Source organism: Crinia signifera, chromosome 1 (assembly GCF_055691185.1).
Source record: "Crinia signifera chromosome 1, ASM5569118v1, whole genome shotgun sequence".
Taxonomy (NCBI): Eukaryota; Metazoa; Chordata; class Amphibia; order Anura; family Myobatrachidae; genus Crinia; species Crinia signifera.
The window spans coordinates 275,809,048-275,830,015 of record NC_139217.1 but is presented as its reverse complement, the minus strand read 5'-3'; the positions used below and the strand labels follow the sequence as shown (position 1 = coordinate 275,830,015).

General features: G+C 43.9%; 2 protein-coding genes across 3 annotated transcripts in view; one reads left to right on the top strand and one right to left on the bottom strand.

The window, feature by feature from the left end:
• The window catches only part of CCDC171 (coiled-coil domain containing 171), a 72,427-nt gene extending 53,280 nt beyond the window's left edge, over positions 1 to 19,147 (bottom strand). The window contains exons 1-3 of the mRNA XM_083184275.1: positions 18,764 to 19,147; positions 7,428 to 7,590; positions 2,794 to 2,914 (exon numbers count right to left, since the gene is read on the bottom strand). Coding sequence (XP_083040401.1) covers positions 2,794 to 2,914; positions 7,428 to 7,483 — 177 coding nt within the window. The 5' untranslated portion in view covers positions 7,484 to 7,590; positions 18,764 to 19,147. The remainder of the gene's footprint in view (positions 1 to 2,793; positions 2,915 to 7,427; positions 7,591 to 18,763) is intronic.
• The window catches only part of ACO1 (aconitase 1), an 82,292-nt gene continuing 80,413 nt past the window's right edge, over positions 19,090 to 20,968 (top strand). The window contains exons 1-2 of one of the 2 annotated variants that reach the window (XM_083184263.1): positions 19,090 to 19,105; positions 20,576 to 20,691. The gene's annotated coding sequence lies outside the window, so the exon portion shown is untranslated. The other variant, XM_083184254.1, reaches the window with a different exon arrangement.

Genomic DNA, 20,968 nt, shown 5'->3' with positions numbered 1-20,968 from the left:
GAGACCAGACTGAGCAAGTATAAGTCTGTGTCCCTGCAGAGGAGATTTGTCTTTAAGACAATAGACACATACATAGTTTTCATTCTAACACCAGCCATCTTTGAAAACCCCTGTAGTTCCTGTTCCCTGTCTGGGGTGTTGCTGTCTGCTGTGGTGTTTCTAGCACAGGTCTAGTTTGCATATCAGTGCTGATATACAGACCACACTGTGCTAAAAGCACTACAGCAGGTGTGAGAATCAGAAGGGGAGAGATTTTGGGAGAGTTTTCCCACTTTTTTTAAATGCATCAATTAGAAACATTTGTTATGGTCCCTTTAACTGTAGAACATACAGCTATCCATTAGCCCAATACTCAGAGCTTACAGTAATGTTTAGAATTTGGGGGGGGGAGAACCCTTGTAGTATATGTTGCCAGTAGAGCACCTGATGTCCACCCTAAACGGCAAACAATTTGGTAGCCATTCTGTTATAGCAAGAGATTATTACGAGACTACACAGTGTGACCTAGCCACAAATTTATAATATCAAGAAGGGGTTAACTGAAATAATTAACTTCATTTTTACTCCTCTTAAATACAATGTTTAGCCCAACAACAACCACCGTGGGTGACATTCCAATCGCTAAGCCACCTGCTTAGGAATAATTTTTGCCTTGGCTAAACAACTACCTGTCAAATATTGTGCAATACTCCTCTGTGGTTTAGCAGTGTTTAGACTGGCTAAGCTTATACACATTTCCACTGGCTTCTAAAGTGATACCTCATTGAATGTATCTTCTCTGGCCCCACAGACAGGAGGATAAAGTCTAGACTGAAATCTCAGTCTAGAACTAGTAAGCCGTTAACCATCTCACATTCTCTCCCTAATCACAAGCACTCCAATAGACTCTACATACTGTATCCCATACAAACTATGTATTTTTTTCTTCTCCGATCACTTTTCAATCCAGATTTTTTTTTTTTGTGCTGCAACCACTATATGTTTTAGTAACAAGCTTTTTAGAAAATCTAACAACATTCTGCTCTTACAGGGGGAGGCAAAAAAAAAAATACCAATTTTGTAAATAAACTAAATTATAGCAAATGCTATTCAAAGTTTTAGCACATAATGTAAAAGTGCTTGTGATACAGTTCATTTCAATTGGTTTGTCTGTATGATGTAGATGACCATGTAGAAGCTTTTCCTGAAGATGATTGATTTTGGCTCATTGACAAAAATGAATTTGTAGCCAGACAACTGAAAGGGAGTTTTGTCAAGAAATCGCAACAAAAGCGCAGGAAATTTGCTGCTGATTGATGCAAAACTTCAGAAATCAACTACAAATGTATATCATGAATCAAGGCCCCAATCTTGAAATCATCAAATTATGCACTTTTACATTGCGCATTTTTTGGTATGCAGTCATTAGATCTACAGGTTCTAGGTCGACAGTCCAAAGGCCAACATGGTCAAAATGTCGACAGTCAAAAGTCGACATGAAAAATGTTGACATGAGTTTTTCGTGATTTTTTGGTAAAAAATTACTTGTTCATACTTTACCATCCACGTGGGCATAGAGTTAGATCATAATAGTGTGCCAAGCACAGCAAGGCACCGTGCCCAAAGCATGGCAAGCACAGCAAGCCATGCGAGAGGATGCAACTACATACGGTGCACATGTCAACCTTTGACCACATATACACTCCAAAACACATGAAAAACTCATATCGACCTTTAGAATGTCGACCTTTTGACCCTGTCGGCTTTTGACCATGTCGACCAATAGTGATAGACCTTTTGACTGTAGACCTAGACATTGTAAATCAAATAGATCGTGACCATTTTTGTTAACGTTAAAAATCTGGGCAGATAGAATAAGTGCTGTATAACAACAATTGATACTGTTTTAAACACTCACTATTTTCACTGTCTGTCAATTTATGTGTTTCTTTTTAAATATTTCGCTTGCTTTAACTACATTAATAAAATATATATTTCATGTCTGATTATTCATTTGGTGCACCCCACCACGACAAATCGTATTTTCTTATTGTACATTATAACGTGATTTATAATTTGTCTGTGGTAGAACACCCTTGAATCCACCTTTACCTACAGGTCTTAATAAAGAACAAACAGGGGGCCTCTATAATATCTGAAACTACTTACCCCAACACAGTCTTGTGCGATTGTATCAAACACAATCTCTCATATAGGATCTCCACTGTTGTGACATATGTCACAACAGGAGCAATCACAGATGGATTCACATAAGCTTCCTGGTAGCCATTCTGCTCTAGAATGGAATTAGGTGAAATGTTGGATATAAATCCTAATTATTCTAAATGACATGTTCTATGTAAGAACTTTCCTATATAACAGAAGTTCATGTATAATTTTTAAAACTATTATTGTGAAAATCTGGTTCATCTATGGATTAAACTCCTGATGAAGTCCTAATTTAGAGGATTGTGTTATTGTATTTTATTGTTAAATTAGTTTAAAAGTATTTATTTGAAGATAAAAATATTTACAATAAAGGTTCTGGGTGATACTATTAGTGTTCTTAATGATATATAGTAATATTAATAATATATTATTTGTTACTATTATCAGCGCCCTTGGATAGTGTGGTTTTTTATTTCTGTTTTGGACTCTGGCTAACGGGGTTTAGGAGGAGTGGGAAGCAGTATAGAAACAGCACAAAAAAGGGCATAATCTTCAATGGAAAAAAAAAATTGGTTTAGGAAAACAACATAATGCTTAAAAAATAAAAATGTAGACTTGAAGAAAGTAAGAGACATATTAACTCACCTCTTCGTTATGCTTTATAACCAGTTCTAAAGTCTCAGATTTAGCTTTGTTGAGTTTAAAACGGAGCTCAGAAATTTCACTGAAATCAGAAAGTTTTTCCTTGGCATGCTTTGACACGGACCTGCAAAATTGATTGACAAAGTGCTATCATAATCAGCTTTATTGGCCAGTATACTTGCGTATACTAGGAATTCATTTTTATAGAGCAAGTAAGCTATTTTTTCAAATATAATATAATATATATATTAATATAGAACGCAAGTTGTGAAGCTAACTTCATCCAGAATGCTGCCTCTTCTATATTTCTAAGTAAGACACTACTCCTCTACCATGTTAATCCATCGTGATTGGACGTTTTTTTAATGTCCCAATGTTTTAGAGAAAGAAGATTGTGTGATGTTTAGGAAGGGGTTGAGAGAGAAAGGCCCAATCGGGAACGGTCTGCTAAGACATGTTTTTTTGTTTTATTTTATTGGACCTCCCATCACACCTGGGGGATAAGCAACCATTAAAAAAAAAAAAAAAAGATTCATCACTTTAGGTAGTAATGTAGATTTAACAACACAAGAAAAAACTTGTGTTGCAGGCTATAAAGAAAGTGCCTATACTTGGAACATATAAAAATCCCTAGTCAGATAGGACGAATCTCAAGAAAAAAGGCCAAATCTGAGCTCCCTCAGATCAGATGTACGGCTGAGTTTCAGATCCATCCGACAGAAAAATCTTACGTGCTACACAAAAGATCCATCTGATCGGAAGCTGTCAGGGGTTTAACATTTGGATCAGATGTATCTGAAGTGAATAGCCAAGGGTTAATCAGATTCCTGGGAGAGTTCAAGGGAAATCTGAAGAGATTTGTAGCTTCCGATATGTCTGCGTACAGAGAAGTTATGACATCAGGGCAGGCAGTAGTGCAACAACTAAAGGCCCCCATACATTAGTCCGACTTGTCCTAGGGACAAGTCGGACCTGATTTCACCCTGCAGCTCCCCGGGAGGGGGACAAACGATTAGGCACTTGATGTGCCAAGGTTTGCAAATGATAAATCGCATGGATTTATCATATGCAGTCCCCGGGGAGCTGCAGGAGGAGGGAGCCATGCGGGGGACATCAGCGGGCGGGGGATGCCGACTAATAGAGAGCCGAGCAGGGGGAGGCTGCATAGGGAGCCGGGCAGGAGGAGGCTGTTGTGGTGGGGTGACAGCGGGAGCAGGGCGCCAGGCAGGGAGGATGACGCACGCTAGCTGCCGGGCAGCGGCGAGAGCCGGCCCAGGAGGAACAGATAACTTGAAAAAAAAAAAAAGCCCATACAGATGACTAGCAAGCCATTGATTGGCTGAGACCTCTCTCAGCGATTGGCTGAGAGAGGTCTCAGCCAATCAATGGCTTGCTAGTCATCTGTATGGGCTTTTTTTTTTTCAAGTTATCTGTTCCTCCCGGCTCGCGCCGCTGCCCGGCAGCCAGCATGCGTCATCCTCCCTGCCCGACGCCCTGCTCCCGCTGTCACCCCACCACAACAGCTTCAAGTGCCTCCTGCCCGGCTCCCTATGCAGCCTCCCCCTGCTCGGCTCTCTATAGCGGCATCCCCCGCCCGCTGTCATCCCCCGCACGGCTCCGGGGCTGGGCTGCACATTAGATTTAGCAAATCTTATGTGCAGCCCGTACTTTATTTGTAAAGTAAAAATATAGATTATAAAAGGTCATGAAGTTCACCTAGTAGTATATTACATGTAGCAATAATTAAATATTATTAGTAATCAAAATTCAATATTCCGAATCGATATTGGTGTTGGAGACTACTGGGGCCTACATTTGTAAAATTGTAGTGGGATAACGCAGATGATTGTATTCTATGTGCATTTTTCAACTATGCTATTATAAAGAGCAGCAAACACAGGATGGTTTCCAGATAATAGGTCAACACCATATGGTTGACATGCATTAGGTTGAAAAGTATAAAAAGGTAGACCGGTTAAAAAAAAATGAGTATTTTTTTAGTGTCCCATTTAAAAAAACAAAAAACCTTTACCCCACTTTTGCTTGATTTACAATCCATGTCGACTATGATTGGGAACAGCAACCTTGTCCAAAGTGCGGCAAAGTATGCAAGCCACGAGGGTACATGTTTCCACTGATTATGGTCACATATGATGAACCATACATAATGAAACCTAAAAAGCTTGTGTCGACCATTGTAATGGTCGACCTTTTGATCTTAACCACTGACCTTTTACCAGTCGGTCCACCCTATCAAACTTATGCATGTTGAACATAGGGGGTTAACCTAATGAATATCTATCTACCTAGACCCGGTAGCTCTTCGGTATGGGTCTTAGGGTCGACCCAATTTAGGTCAATATGCATTGGGTTGAGTAATGAAGGTTGACAGGGCTTAGGTCGACAGCTAAAATAGGTTGACATGGTTGAAAGGGAATGTAAAATATGGGTACTTGTTTCCTAGCACGGCGCCCGTCGTGGTACATCGCATGCCTTAAGTTAAGGTACTTAAGGCATGCGATGGACGTGATGGACCCGATTTTCTGTCTTTAACTGGCTCAATTGCCGGTAAAAGTGAAAATCACGTTGGGCGATGCGACCGACGCGATCAACGCGATTTCCCCATAGGGAACAATGTTAAAGTGAAAATCAGGTTGATCGCATCTGTCGCGGGCCATTATAATGGCCCGCGATGCGATCAACCCGATTTCACATAGGTGACAATGTTAAATGGGCCAATATGGCCCATTTAACATTGAATGTGTGTAAAAAGCATGGTTAATGGCCCCCCCAATTTTAAACGCCACCCCGCTATTGACGCCAACCCGAAGCGTGGCAAGCGTAGCGAGCCCGCGAGGGGCAGCGGTACGCGCCCTCCGACCTTTTCATACCCCTACTATCCACGTAGTCGTGGAGTTGAGAATAGAAAGTGTGGCGAGCGCAGCGAGCCACCGAGTCCGAAGTGTGGCGAGCCCCGCGAGGGGACGCGGATACCTGTGAAGCCCGCGATGGGCCGCGATACCTGTGAAGGTATCCGCGTCCGCTCGCCACGCTTTGGGCTCGGTGGCTCGCTGCGCTCGCCACACTTTATATTCTCAACTCCACGCCGACGTGGATAGTAGGGGTATGAAAAGGTCGGAGGATGCGTACCGCCGCCGCTCGCCACGCTTCGGGTTGGCGTCTATAGCGGGGTGGCGTTAAAATTGGGGTCCATTTCAAACATCAGGGGGGGGGTTTCTATAAAAATGGGGTGTTTTGAGTCATTTCACATTAAAATCAATGCAAAATCGCGTCGATCGCATCGCATGCGATTTGGTTGGCATGCGATGCGATCGACGCGATTGTTTCCGACGCGATGGTCACAATCATAATCGGTGGCGCCGTGCTAGGAAACAAGTCCCAAAATATGCACTTGTTATGGCGCAGTTACCATAAAAAATGTTCTAATACTCCCTTTTGCAACTGTAAATGAGACAATATTTATTGTTAGAAAACAAGTTCAAACAGAAATAATACATGACATATAATTTGAATGTATGACATGTATAACAAATGAATAAAAACATACAATAAATAGCCTCTGTGGTTTGACTGGACACTGATTATCAAATAAATCAATTATTCTCACCCTAAAGATGATCTGCGGTGGGTTTTTGCGTCCAGAGCAATGCGGTCCGAGCCTGAATTGCTCTGCACCACCACAGTAAGCTTAGTTCGGTACTTGTGTAGTTTCACGGCGCCAGTATGGTGCCGTGCGTCTGAGTCCCCTTGCGGGGCACGCTTCGCTCGCCCACGCTGCGGGCTCGGTGGCTCGCTACGCTCGCCATGCTATTTAAAATCAACTCCATGCCAACATGGATAGTGGGGGTATGAACTATCCATGTCGGCATGGAGTTAAGTTACTTTTTTTGACATATTTCGTGGCGAGCGTAGAACCCGGAAGTAGCACGGCGCCATGCTGGCGCCGTGAAACTACACAAGTGCCCTTAGTTCTTTTCCAGGGTTTTTCCAATCAAATCTGAGTCCAATGAAGACCACAAAGTGCTGGTGCAGGGATCATTGAATGTAAGGATAGAGTCCTCCAATCTACGCGTTTCGGGGATATAGCCCCTTGACATAGTCAAGGTGTACCACTGCACTTGCCATGCTTCAAGCACAGTGCCTCTCTGCGTTCGGCACACTAATTTATTCTCCCATCACACTGCAGCAGATGGTAGGGCATAAAATACCACCTGTCAGCTACAAAAATAAAAAACTGAATAACTCACATCGACCTTTTGACTGTTGACCTTGCCATTGTCGACTTATTTCAGATGTTGACCTAAGCCCCGTCGACCCAATGCATGTCGACTTAGTGACCGTATCCCAGCTCTCCTATACCACAACCAACCAGGAGTTGTAGAACAGAACTGAGGGGGAGATGTGTGATAGTGGCACATATTGTTCTGCTACAGCAGAGCTGTCATGTGTCATTGTACTGTGTGCAGGTGATGCGTCATTTTAGCTTAACCCTTTGCAGCCCAAATTTTATTTTTGCAATTCAAACAGTCTGCTTTAAAATGTTAAATTACAGTATGCTTTCATAAGAGTTTTCTCTTCAATAAAATAATAAAAAAAAGACTTAAGCACAATCTTACCTTTTCATTTCATTAGCAGCAATGTGTTTCTGAGAAATGACTGTCATCTTGTCCATATTTGTAGCTGTTTATTTCTCAACAGGAAGTGTGTTTTAAATTGTTCCCTTCTTTCCAGACAGTGAACACCATGCTGACATCTTATATGGTTCTATGACTGTCTATACTATTTGAAACAAAAATAATATTAAATCTTGCTCAAAAGTGCAGTGTAGTAACAAAGGTTTGCTGTCCATATTTACCAATATTCAGGTCACTGGCAGCAATGTGCATTGTATACTACTACAGATTGAGTATCCCTTATCCAAAAGCTCAGGTCCAGAAGCAATTTGGATACCAGATTATTCTGCAATTCTGAATATTTTTATACAATATTTCAATAAGGTATCATGAGGATGGGACCCATGTGTGAACACAAAAAAAAACTTGTTTCTGGCCTGGATCAGCTATGTCTGGTGATTGCCATTCATAACTCTTATGCTGCCCATAAATATGTGAGATATCGAATGCAATCATTCGATTTCGGCCATCGAATGATTGCATGCATTTTTAAGCTGACATTCGACGATTGTCACTTCGATAGATATTATGAGCTGTACATAATATTTATCGAATTGCATGAGCAATCGCATGTGGTTTTTAACCACATGCGTTTGCTCAAATGCAATCAGCGGCAGGTTCGGGGAGTGGGGCGCCGGTACCTTAATGCTGGGGACCGGAGAGACTCAGCAGCAGCAGGGGAGGCATGGTGTCTGTGTAGCGGGGACTGGAGTGGTGGAGCTTTCAGGCGGCGCGACTCGGCAGCGGCAGAAGATGTCTTGAAACATTGGACGGCCCTCTGATTGGCTGAGGCCGCTGAGAGAGAGAGCTCTCTCAGCCAATCAGAGGGCCGTCCCAGTGTTTCAAAGTCACTGCTGCTGCTGACAAGTCCCGCCGCCTGAAAGCTCCACCGATATGGTCCCCCGCTCCGGTCCCGCCTACACAGCCCCACACCACCCCTTTTTCAGCACCCGATGTCCATCGCAGGATGGTATGCAACATTGGGTACCACTTAATGCGATGGGACATCGCATTGCGATGTCCCATCGCATCTGATCGCACATATGTTATGTATGGGCAGCATTACTGCCTAAAGCACTCCCTTCCCTCTTCATTTTATCATCCACCATTCCACTCTTAAGGTGCATACTATATAGTCAAAATGCATTTATGTTATATAAATACATCAAACGCTAGAAATACACAAAAATATATTTATGTTTAAAGAATATATATATATATATATATATATATATATATATATATATATATATATATATATATATATATATATATATATATATATATATATATATATATATATATATATATATATATAAATGGACGAAAAAGCAGGCACTCCTGGGACTTGGTTAAATATAAACAAATTCTGTATTAGGCAAACATGCCAAAAAAGGCCAACGTTTCGGGGCAACAACACCCCTTTGTCAAGGCAATACAAGTGGTAAAAAACGGCAAACAACAGTGTATAAGGTGACTCACCCTTAAATAAGTGCGCGACATGTCTCCAGACCCTCGCGTCTGGTGCTCGCCGTGTCCCGTCAGCCGGAAGTCAAGGGGCGGAAGTGCGTCTGTATCGGAGCGCTTCCTGTGAGTGCTGGTAACCAAGTAGTGGAACGCACGCATTAGGGTTGCTATGCGCTGCTTCCTGAGGTGGGCGGTGAATGGCGTTGACAGCGGCTTGCACCCGTACGCCGGGTGTCTGGATGACATGGTGCTAGCAAGGTGTGCTGGGGAGGAGAAGAAATAAACGTGCTTTATAGTGGCTGTGTTAACAATGAGTAAGATCCCCTAAGAAGGAGAAGAGGCGTCTAAGTGACGCGTGAGGCATTAATAAAAGGATTGGTGAAATCCAGATGAGGTGTAAAAACAGTGTAAAGAGTAAGATGTGCAAATTAATAGAAGGAGATTAAAAAGTACAGCGCTGGTGCTATACACAGCCCTGGTCTGTGAAAGACCGGTATAAAGCATTAAACATGAAGCTGTGAATGGAACAAAAACTGGATGGTGTGGTGAGGGCCCACCAAATTCCAGTGTGTGGTAAATCACCTGGTCGAGCATTCAGTGCCACCACCATCTAGTGACATATAAGGTAAAGCAGTCGGTATATAGCAGTATTGCTGCTGCAGCAATTGGGGAAAACGTCCTGCTATGGGAAGAAAAGAGAATGGTTAGTCACATGTCTCTGATGCTAAATAGAAGGGTCAAACTGAGTTGCCAGGGGTTGAACAGGTCTTTCCTTAGTGTCCGAGGGACAGTGGGGAACCTATAAGAACACCGATAGTGTCAGCCGATCGTTCAGTCCATGTGGCTTTACAGAATTTAGCCGATGGATCCACCTCGTTTCCATCTTCATAAGGTTACCGTCCCTGTCTCCTCTTCTGATAGATGGAGGAGTATGATCGAGGATGATATGCTTCAAATCTGAAAGGTTGTGGCTGGCTTGGAGGAAATGTTTCGCCACCGGTTGTTCGTTCCCTTTGCCAGATAATGCTTGTCCTATCGCAGACCGGTGTAGGGCCATGCGCTCCCGCAGAGATCTGACGGTCTTGCCAACATATATAAGCTTGCATGGGCATTGGATGGCATATACTACATGCGTAGTCTGGCACGATACCACATGTTTAATGGGATACGTCTGTCCAGAGATGGGATGGATGTACTTATTGCCGGTAAGCATGTGTTGGCAGGTGGTGCACCCCAAGCATTTATAGCATCCTGGTGCACGGGTTAGGAAATTAACTTTGCTGTTAGTGGAGGTGGAAAACCCGGTGATATCGTTGTGCACTATTGCATCTTTGATGCTTTTGCCTTTGGTATGGCAGATCATGGGTCTCTTGGCTTTCAGGCTGGGGAGGCTTTTGTCCGTCTTGACTATGGGCCACAATGCCCTTGTAGCCCGGGGGAGGATGGCGCTAGTGACATTGAACTTGGTGACAAATGGCAGTATTTCCTCCTTATTATTAGAGGGCTGGGTATCGTGTGACGGTTCCAGTAGATGATTCCTGTCCATACCCAGGACTTCCTCTTTTTGTTCCAATAGAGGTTTCAAAGCATATCCTCTGTCTCTGAATCTGGAGACAAAACCGTCTAGAACCTCGGGCAATTTGCCTTTGTCACTGGTGATTCTAGCGGCCCTCATCATTTGCGACTTGGGCAAGGCGGTTTTCAGAGGTCTGGGATGGAAACTACGGAAGTTCAGCAGGGTGTTCCTGTCGGTGGGTTTCGTGTAAATGTTGGTGACAAATCGGCCCTCTGTCAGGGTGACCTTGACGTCCAGGTAATTTACTTCAGAGGCAGAGAATTCGTAGGTAAGTTTGATCGGTGAATCCAGTGCATTGATAGAAGCGATGGAGGATACCAGTTTGTCCTGGCCCCCTGTCCAGACCATGAACAGGTCATCAATATATCTGGTGAAGGTTAAAATGTGTTGACCGATGTCCCTATTGTCAAAAAACATGACTTTTTCCTGTTGAAACATATATATGTTTGCAAAGGACGGCGAGATGGCACTGCCCATCGCACATCCGCTCTTCTGGCAATAGAACTGTCCATTAAACAGGAAGTAGTTATTTTTTAAGGTCAATTTCATGAGGGTCATGAATAGGTCCAGGTCCAGATCACGCATGTTGTTATTCAAAAGGAAACTTTTCATGACTTCAAGCCCCTCTGGTATCCTCCATCGCTTCTATCAATGCACTGGATTCACCGATCAAACTTACCTACGAATTCTCTGCCTCTGAAGTAAATTACCTGGACGTCAAGGTCACCCTGACAGAGGGCCGATTTGTCACCAACATTTACACGAAACCCACCGACAGGAACACCCTGCTGAACTTCCGTAGTTTCCATCCCAGACCTCTGAAAACCGCCTTGCCCAAGTCGCAAATGATGAGGGCCGCTAGAATCACCAGTGACAAAGGCAAATTGCCCGAGGTTCTAGACGGTTTTGTCTCCAGATTCAGAGACAGAGGATATGCTTTGAAACCTCTATTGGAACAAAAAGAGGAAGTCCTGGGTATGGACAGGAATCATCTACTGGAACCGTCACACGATACCCAGCCCTCTAATAATAAGGAGGAAATACTGCCATTTGTCACCAAGTTCAATGTCACTAGCGCCATCCTCCCCCGGGCTACAAGGGCATTGTGGCCCATAGTCAAGACGGACAAAAGCCTCCCCAGCCTGAAAGCCAAGAGACCCATGATCTGCCATACCAAAGGCAAAAGCATCAAAGATGCAATAGTGCACAACGATATCACCGGGTTTTCCACCTCCACTAACAGCAAAGTTAATTTCCTAACCCGTGCACCAGGATGCTATAAATGCTTGGGGTGCACCACCTGCCAACACATGCTTACCGGCAATAAGTACATCCATCCCATCTCTGGACAGACGTATCCCATTAAACATGTGGTATCGTGCCAGACTACGCATGTAGTATATGCCATCCAATGCCCATGCAAGCTTATATATGTTGGCAAGACCGTCAGATCTCTGCGGGAGCGCATGGCCCTACACCGGTCTGCGATAGGACAAGCATTATCTGGCAAAGGGAACGAACAACCGGTGGCGAAACATTTCCTCCAAGCCAGCCACAACCTTTCAGATTTGAAGCATATCATCCTCGATCATACTCCTCCATCTATCAGAAGAGGAGACAGGGACGGTAACCTTATGAAGATGGAAACGAGGTGGATCCATCGGCTAAATTCTGTAAAGCCACATGGACTGAACGATCGGCTGACACTATCGGTGTTCTTATAGGTTCCCCACTGTCCCTCGGACACTAAGGAAAGACCTGTTCAACCCCTGGCAACTCAGTTTGACCCTTCTATTTAGCATCAGAGACATGTGACTAACCATTCTCTTTTCTTCCCATAGCAGGACGTTTTCCCCAATTGCTGCAGCAGCAATACTGCTATATACCGACTGCTTTACCTTATATGTCACTAGATGGTGGTGGCACTGAATGCTCGACCAGGTGATTTACCACACACTGGAATTTGGTGGGCCCTCACCACACCATCCAGTTTTTGTTCCATTCACAGCTTCATGTTTAATGCTTTATACCGGTCTTTCACAGACCAGGGCTGTGTATAGCACCAGCGCTGTACTTTTTAATCTCCTTCTATTAATTTGCACATCTTACTCTTTACACTGTTTTTACACCTCATCTGGATTTCACCAATCCTTTTATTAATGCCTCACGCGTCACTTAGACGCCTCTTCTCCTTCTTAGGGGATCTTACTCATTGTTAACACAGCCACTATAAAGCACGTTTATTTCTTCTCCTCCCCAGCACACCTTGCTAGCACCATGTCATCCAGACACCCGGCGTACGGGTGCAAGCCGCTGTCAACGCCATTCACCGCCCACCTCAGGAAGCAGCGCATAGCAACCCTAATGCGTGCGTTCCACTACTTGGTTACCAGCACTCACAGGAAGCGCTCCGATACAGACGCACTTCCGCCCCTTGACTTCCGGCTGACGGGACACGGCGAGCACCAGACGCGAGGGTCTGGAGACATGTCGCGCACTTATTTAAGGGTGAGTCACCTTATACACTGTTGTTTGCCGTTTTTTACCACTTGTATTGCCTTGACAAAGGGGCGTTGTTGCCCCGAAACGTTGGCCTTTTTTGGCATGTTTGCCTAATACAGAATTTGTTTATATTTAACCAAGTCCCAGGAGTGCCTGCTTTTTCGTCCATTTGTCCATTGTTTAGCTAGGCACCAGGGCAGCTGCCCCAACGAGGAGAGTGCCGGTCCGCAGACCCACTATATATATATATATATATACAGAAAATTTTCCCAAGGTGGGAAAAACAGCACTCACCAGACTCAAGCAAAGTATTGATAGGTTCAAAGTCCCGATAGTTTTAATAAAGTACACGCTTACCTCTTAGGTAAGCGTGTACTTTATTAAAACTATCGGGACTTTGAACCTATCAATACTTTGCTTGAGTCTGGTGAGTGCTGTTTTTCCCACCTTGGGAAAATTTTCTGTATACATATAGCTGGGTCCGTTTTGAACTCGGCTACATATACGGCACCCCAGCAGTTAACTCCTTGAGGGTGAGAGTGCAGGTCTTCCTGTGTATATATATATATATATATATATATATATATATATATATATATATATATATATATATATATATATATATATATATATATATATATATATATATATATATATATATATATATATATATATATATATATATATATATATATACACACAAAAACAGAGATACCCAGCGCAAAGTCTCAGTGTCTTTTCAGGTAAAAGTCCACATCAGAATCCCAAATGTGTGCAGTCTCTCTCTAGGATCGTGCCAATGATCCAACGGGGAAAACTTGCAAAAAAGGATAGAGAAGACGCACCAATGAGCAGAAAGTAACAACACTTTACTTCTGTAATAAAGCTCACATACATTGGGATTAAAAATCTTATGCTTGACAGCCAGATATAATTTTTCACCGTCACAGCCCACGCGTGGCTTCCTTCTGGTCTGACGCTGAGACGTCCTGCTTCCACCTGCGATCCAGCCGGCGATCCTCCTGACTCTGTGTGTACTGGTCCCTGGTCTGTGGCTTGACGGCGGCAGCTGAGTGACGGCGGTGCTTCCACATATTGATGTCTGGGCTGTGACGGTGAAAAATTATATCTGGCTGGCAAGCATAAGATTTTTAACCCCAATGTATGTGAGCTTTATTACATAAGTAAAGTGTTGTTACTTTCTGCTCATTGGTGCGTCTTCTCTATCCTTTTTTGCATATATATATATATATATATATATATATATATATATATATATATATATATATATATATATATATATATATATATATATATATATATATATATATATATATATATATATTTTTATTATTTATTTATTTTTTTTTATGAAAAAAAGCTTGTGTACTCTCTCAGGCACTGAATTTCAATGCTAAGCAATTATTTTCTTGCACATATTTAGTGCCAGTTATAGTTCATGTCCCCAGTAGTGCCAGTTATATATCATATCTCCAATGGTGCCAGTTACAGATGTCACCAGTAGTGCTTTAAGCAAGAAAAAAAAAAAACTCCAGATAAGGGATACTCTCAACCTGTATACTTTTACTATTTACATATATTTTGTCTCACATAAAATTAATATATTGTTTTCAATAAATGAAAGTAAACAGTTAACAAACCTTTTTGTTTCAACTTCAGAAAACATGTTAAATCTGCCTTTTATATACAGTTTACTGCCAAGATAAAGAATGTAATGACTTAAATGTTGGGCCACAATGAAATGCCTTTTTATATATGAAAAAAAACCTACTAGTCACTAAAAAAAGCAAAAATAAGACCAAAAAAAATAACAGGTGAAAAAACGCTTGCAATTGAATAGGAAAGTTTTTTTGATTTTTTTTTTGGCTGTCGTTTGAAAAGCTGCAGAACGCATGTGTTTTGTATCTGATTCCAATCCTAAGCACTGTTCCATGCACATCGGATAGGAGCCAGAGATCGTAAGTGCTGCTCGCAAAATTTATTGGATCCAGCAGCACTTGTAGGGGTTGCATACGATAAATCGTATGCAAAAAGACCATATATGCTATATTGTATGCGATCCTGCTGCCTTGGAAGCTGCCGGGAATCATGTGCGACTTCTCCAAGTGAATGGGGGCATTAAGCCTGCAGTATTCTATAGATTGGAATACCGCTGTCAGTATTCTGACCACTGGCATCCCCCCTGCTGGTCTACAGTACATATTCCAGATAAAGTATATCATTTTTGCATACCCCAAAGGTAGATAAAAAAAAATGAATAACGGTCTACAGATAAGAGAGAAATTAACTAACCTGTGGAAACCTCAATTCATTACAACAAAATAGAAAATTATGCCTGAGGAACACAAAAATCTAAACATAGAATACATAATGAATGGTGATGCAATGACAACACAGGAACAGCACCTTGGAGATGTAGTCTCAGGTGATGCCAGCAGGAATTGTAGTGAAGAAGTAGTAAAAACATTGAAGTAATAGGTTGTACAGGAAGAGCTACAGTATTAGTAGCAGGAAGAGGAAGGCTGTAGTGTCAGGTGTAAGACCTCACCTTAAATACACGACACATTAATGAAGGCCCTGCTTTCAAAAACCTATTTGGCCACTCACTGAACATACAGGGTGAGATGTATTAAGCTGAACGCGGTAAAACCTCTGTTTTACCGCATTTTGCTATGTATTAAAACCTGGCCGCATCGATACCGCATAGTGGGTGCCGGACGGGGTCCCGACAGTCATTAACCCGACGTCGGGGGCCCAACTATTAAAACACCGACAGCCAGGTTCCCGACGGCCGTCGGCTATTCTCCCTCGTGGAGGTCCACGACCCCTATAGAGGGAGAATAGAATAGGTGGCGAGCGTAGCTCGCCCCCGTGGACGCAGCATGGCGAGCCCGCAAGGGACTTTGTTGCACTGGCCACGCTGTCTGAGACCAGGCAGTCGGGATCCCGATGTCGGGATAATGACTGTCGGGATCCCGACTGTTGGTGAATCATACCACACACCCGCATAGTAAGGTATCGCCACCTTTGGGTGGCGATACCCTATAGAAGCCTATGGGCTTCTTTTCGCCGCCCGCCACTTGCGCCGCAACCCGCTTTCAGACCCCCCTCTCCCCCTCCCTCCAGCTTACCTTCTTGCAGGTCCTCCTGGACCCTGGAGGGTAAACCACTCCTCCCCCTAGAAAGGCAGCCGGACATCCTTTACAGCTGCAGGGGGAGGAGGAGGCGCCGGGGACAGCCACGCTGAGCTGTCCTGGCTGCAGGGGAGCAGTAGGCGGCTGGGAGGTGACTGAGACCTCCCACACACCACAGTACAGGTATCGCGGGGGGCCTCCACCACGATGCCAGCAACATATGTTAGTACATATGCGCTGGCATCGCGGCGGGGGCATGACGAAGGGCTGCGATGTATATTAATACATCCCGTCCACAGTCTTTGACATTTGATATTGGCTTCAGGTGATGTGGGGGGGTTGTTAAGGCCGCTGCTTCCTCCTCCCGTGTCAATGCGGGGCAGATGAAACCTGATGTTTGAGGGCAGTGCGGGTAGCTCCCAGTGGATTGTTGGTGGAGCAAAGGCACAAGGAGACTCTGATGATGCTGCAGACAGAACTGAAAGTGACTCATTGGATATGCAATGGTAGACTTCTTTCGCCATAGGGAGAAAACTTCTTCCGCCATTACCAATAATATTTTCAAGTACCCAAAACCGGTCTGCAGCGTACCCCCAGGAATACGAGTACCCCAGGTTGGGAACCGCTGCAATAGACATATTGTTTGCAAATATGGCATAGTGTGTACCCAGAACACTAGTTATTAATGTTTAGGTGTGCATGTTGATTATATTTTTACTTCAGTACTGGACAGAAATATGAGAAAGGGGCCAATGATAATTCTGTTTGCCTAGAATTTTCCATAAACTGCACACAATTTAGGGGTTTGAAGCGGTTGCATATTGCAAGAAAAGATTTTTCCAGCAATTCGAACGGGAAGTAAGGAAACTAAAATTTAGCAGACAGCACTCCAACAGTCAATAATTACAATGAGACAGCTGGTTGAAGTGCATGGAGCCAAATTTGACTATACAGTATGCACTTGCGATTTTGACTACGTGCAATGTGGCCTATGGCCAAATACACTGTATGTGACATAGTAAAAATTGCCTTTCCTGTACAGTCTATTTTTACTTGCAATACGGGGCCGCATAGCATTATTGCAAGAAGTACAAACACAGTGCAATTTTGGCTAACTTTTCTTACGATTTTGACTATATAGTCAAAATCGGAAGCCTAAATCGCACGGTGTGTATGCCCCTTAAGAGTGAAATGGTGGATGATAAAATGAAGAGGAAAGGGAGTGCTTGAAGCAGTAGCAGAGTTATGAATGGCAATGGCTAGACCTAGCTGATCCAGGCCAGCAACAAGAACTTTTGTGTTCACACATGGGTTCCGTCCTCAAGATACCTTACTGAAATGTAAAAATATTCAGAAATACAGAATAATCCATTATCCAAAATGCTTCTGGTCCCAAGCATTTTGGATAAGGGATACACAACCTGTATTAGACATTTATAGTATATCAGAACTTTAATGCTGGGTTTGTCAGTCCTCAGATTACCAACACGTGCGTCACGGCCGGATTACCATACGCACGCCCAGCATTTTCATGGGAACGCCAATGAAACGCGGGGCGTACGCATACGGTAATGAGCCCAAACAGCCCTTCGCGACCCCTGTTCGGATTGTTCCGACCGATCGTTTTCTGTACAGAATTCACGCTGTATTCGGACATGCGCGGCGTTCGCACATGCGCAGATATGAGGCGTGAGGATCGCATACGATACTTTGTAAGCGGTTCTTTTTGCATACAATATCATTATATGTGATCCCAGCAAGGGCTACAGGCTGCAATAAATATTCAAGGCAGCTCATAGGATCTGCGACTGTGATGAGAGGTGCACAGGAATGCACTGTGCATTGCTATCAGGGGCGGTACAGATTTTCACTTGGCTGGGCCGCCGATGGTGCTGCCAGGGCCGGTCCTATCAGTGCCGGTGCTGGCGTCATTCCATATGCGGCCATATTTATTTTGGGCTATGGTAAATTCTATGTGAGCAGGCTTCAGCGCAGAGGTGCGGCGGGCGGAAGCGCCGCAGTGCAGTACCCTAACCCCCCCAGGCAGTAGTGCGCACCTAACCCCCCCCCCCGCACTTGATGAATGTTCCCGAGCTAGATTGTGTTGCCAATCCGCCCCAAATTGCAATCGTAGGAAAATGGCATACGATGTGTCACTTTTCATGCGATCCATTGCAGCAAAATCACATAAAATGTGCCCATATCACTCTAGTGGATAGCTGCCTTTATAGATCCATGTGTCTGTCTGCAGCTGTAGCAAAGACTCATGCAGTAAAGAAATGGACTTAACTGCTGATAAGTAGGACATATCAAGCAGACAATAGAACACAGACATAAAATACAGGGCAGCTATGCAGGTCATGCCCTGCCATCACTACGTATATGCAACAGTACAAAATGGGAATGTGGGATAAGTATGCAGCAATTCAATGAGGCAGTTGGCCGTTATGTCATTTGCATTAGGTGCAGGAAAGGCAGCGCAACAGGTTAAGTGGCTCTCAAAGTAGTGGAGAACTACAAATCCCAGCAGTCTCCGCATAGTATAGCCTATCCGACAAGCAGTGGGCCAGTACAATTACCTTCAGCTGCTGGGGCGACTCTGTGTCCGGGATTCCCTTCCTGTGCGGTGTGTGCGGATGATGTCCCCGCTGATGACGTGAGCCGGGCTGTGTCTGTTGTTTTTCGGTGTCCCCGCTGCAGCCGCCGCCGGACGAGCTGAGGTCTCTGATTGGTAAGAGTGATTCTCCCTCGTCTGGAAGCAGCTGTGATTGGCGGAGACAGCTGTCACGCATGGGTGCGGAAGGAGAGCTGGTTGCTATAGCCAACAGGGGAGACGCTACGGAAGCCGCTTGGCTGGTGATTTTGTCGAAACTAAAACTTGGAATAAGGGACAGCTTGACACCGCCGCTCACCAACAGCAGGTGGAGAGCGTCCTCCTAGTCGTCTGCAGCCGGCTGTTGTATTGGTTGGCTAATACTGGCGGGCAGCAGCAGCGGGAAGGATGTTAGCAGCCCACACGCAGCTGTGGATCAGAGTTTGGGCTATTTCTCATACTCCGGTTTTGACCGGAAAGCAAAAATCTGGACAAATTTGGGGGGTTATTCTGGTCAATTTACTAAGCAGTGCATACCTCCCAACCTGACCCCCTCTAGGAGGGACACATTGCCCTGCTCCTGCATTTCCCTTCTAATGTATGATTGCCTTCACCTGTGTTGAAGCACCTTGCTTATCAATTAACCTGTTCAATAAAGATGAAGGTAATCATACATTAAGAAGAAAGTGCAGGAGCAGAGCATTGTGTCCCTCCTGGAAAGGGTCATGTTGGGATGTATGCAGTGTAAATTCACTGCTTAGCGAGCCATCTAACACTGCCCAGCGAATTCCCGGCACATTGAATGGATGTTTGGTGCATACAAAGGTGATGGGAATGCCGAGGAAATGCAGGGCATCCCCATGTGAATGCATCCATCCTGCCAGCGCTTTGGCGACTGCAGTTCGCCAAAGGTATCCGCACAGCAGCCCTACACATACGCATATGCTAATATACGCATGCATAGAAGCTTAATATTGGTCCCCGCTGCGAATACGCCAGCGACCGAATGAACCAGAATCAGGCCCTTTGTCCCTTTGTCCCTGCCTGGTCTGACTAGCCACAGGGTGAATGCTTTGGCCAAGGGAACTAATATAAATAGTTTCCCCCGGCTGTGGCATTACCCTGCTGGCTGTTTGGGCCCGGTGCTGGTTCTCACCATACGGGAGATCCCTTGTCATTTTGTACCACCACACCCCCCCCCCCCCGTCTAGTGTCTGTGTATCAACGAAACACTGCCATCTGTTGGCAGCAAGTGAAACTACATATCTGTCTCTCACTGGCAATCAGGTACAATTTGCTGCCTTTCTAGCTTTCATAGCATTTGCTAGTGTTTAAAAAAATATATATTTTGCAATGCTGATTACAATATGACCAGAATGGCCAGTAGGGGGTGCCCATACATCAACTATTTATTAGGATAATAATGTCCAGAGTCCAGAACAGAGATGTATGGAAGCCGTTACGCATGAGAGTTTCTGGAGCTGGAAAAACACATGTGTGATAGCGTCTTTAAACATGATTTTAGATTGCTTTGCTTTAGTATAAAGTTCACACCTAGTAGCAAAAACTGTCCAGGTATAATTCATTGAAACCATTTAAACCATTACACTGTTAAATAAATATTACTATTTATGTCATGTATAATTTGATATACAAATATGAAAAAATCTATGCACCTTAGCTGGGGTTGGGCCTCCAACCAATGAACAGCCTCTTCAATTACCTAGTAGTCATGATTTTTTATTATAGCTACATGATCTTTAGAGCCTTATATATGTCTGTTTTCCAATCAATACAGGCATTGCAATATATTTGCCACATGGATACTCACCCTGTTTGCAGTATTTTGTTCACGTGAAAGCAATGTGGAAGATCCCCACTGTTTGGGGTCCTGAGGACCGACTTTGAGAACAGGTAGGCTGTATGTTTAAAATCATTGTCCTGCTGCAGAATAAATGTGGGGTCAATCAGATGTCTTATTAATGGTATTACATGATGGATAAGTACCAGCATTTTTACAAAAGAACAATGTAACATGCTGGGCAGCATGGCATTATTAATGATATCTTCTGATTGACCATGCAACCAGAAGATATTGTTAATGACCAGGGGAAGCCAGCAATTGGGGGTACACACTGCACGTTAGGCATCATTTTTTCATTCTGATTTGCCTACCAATGACAAATTGTGC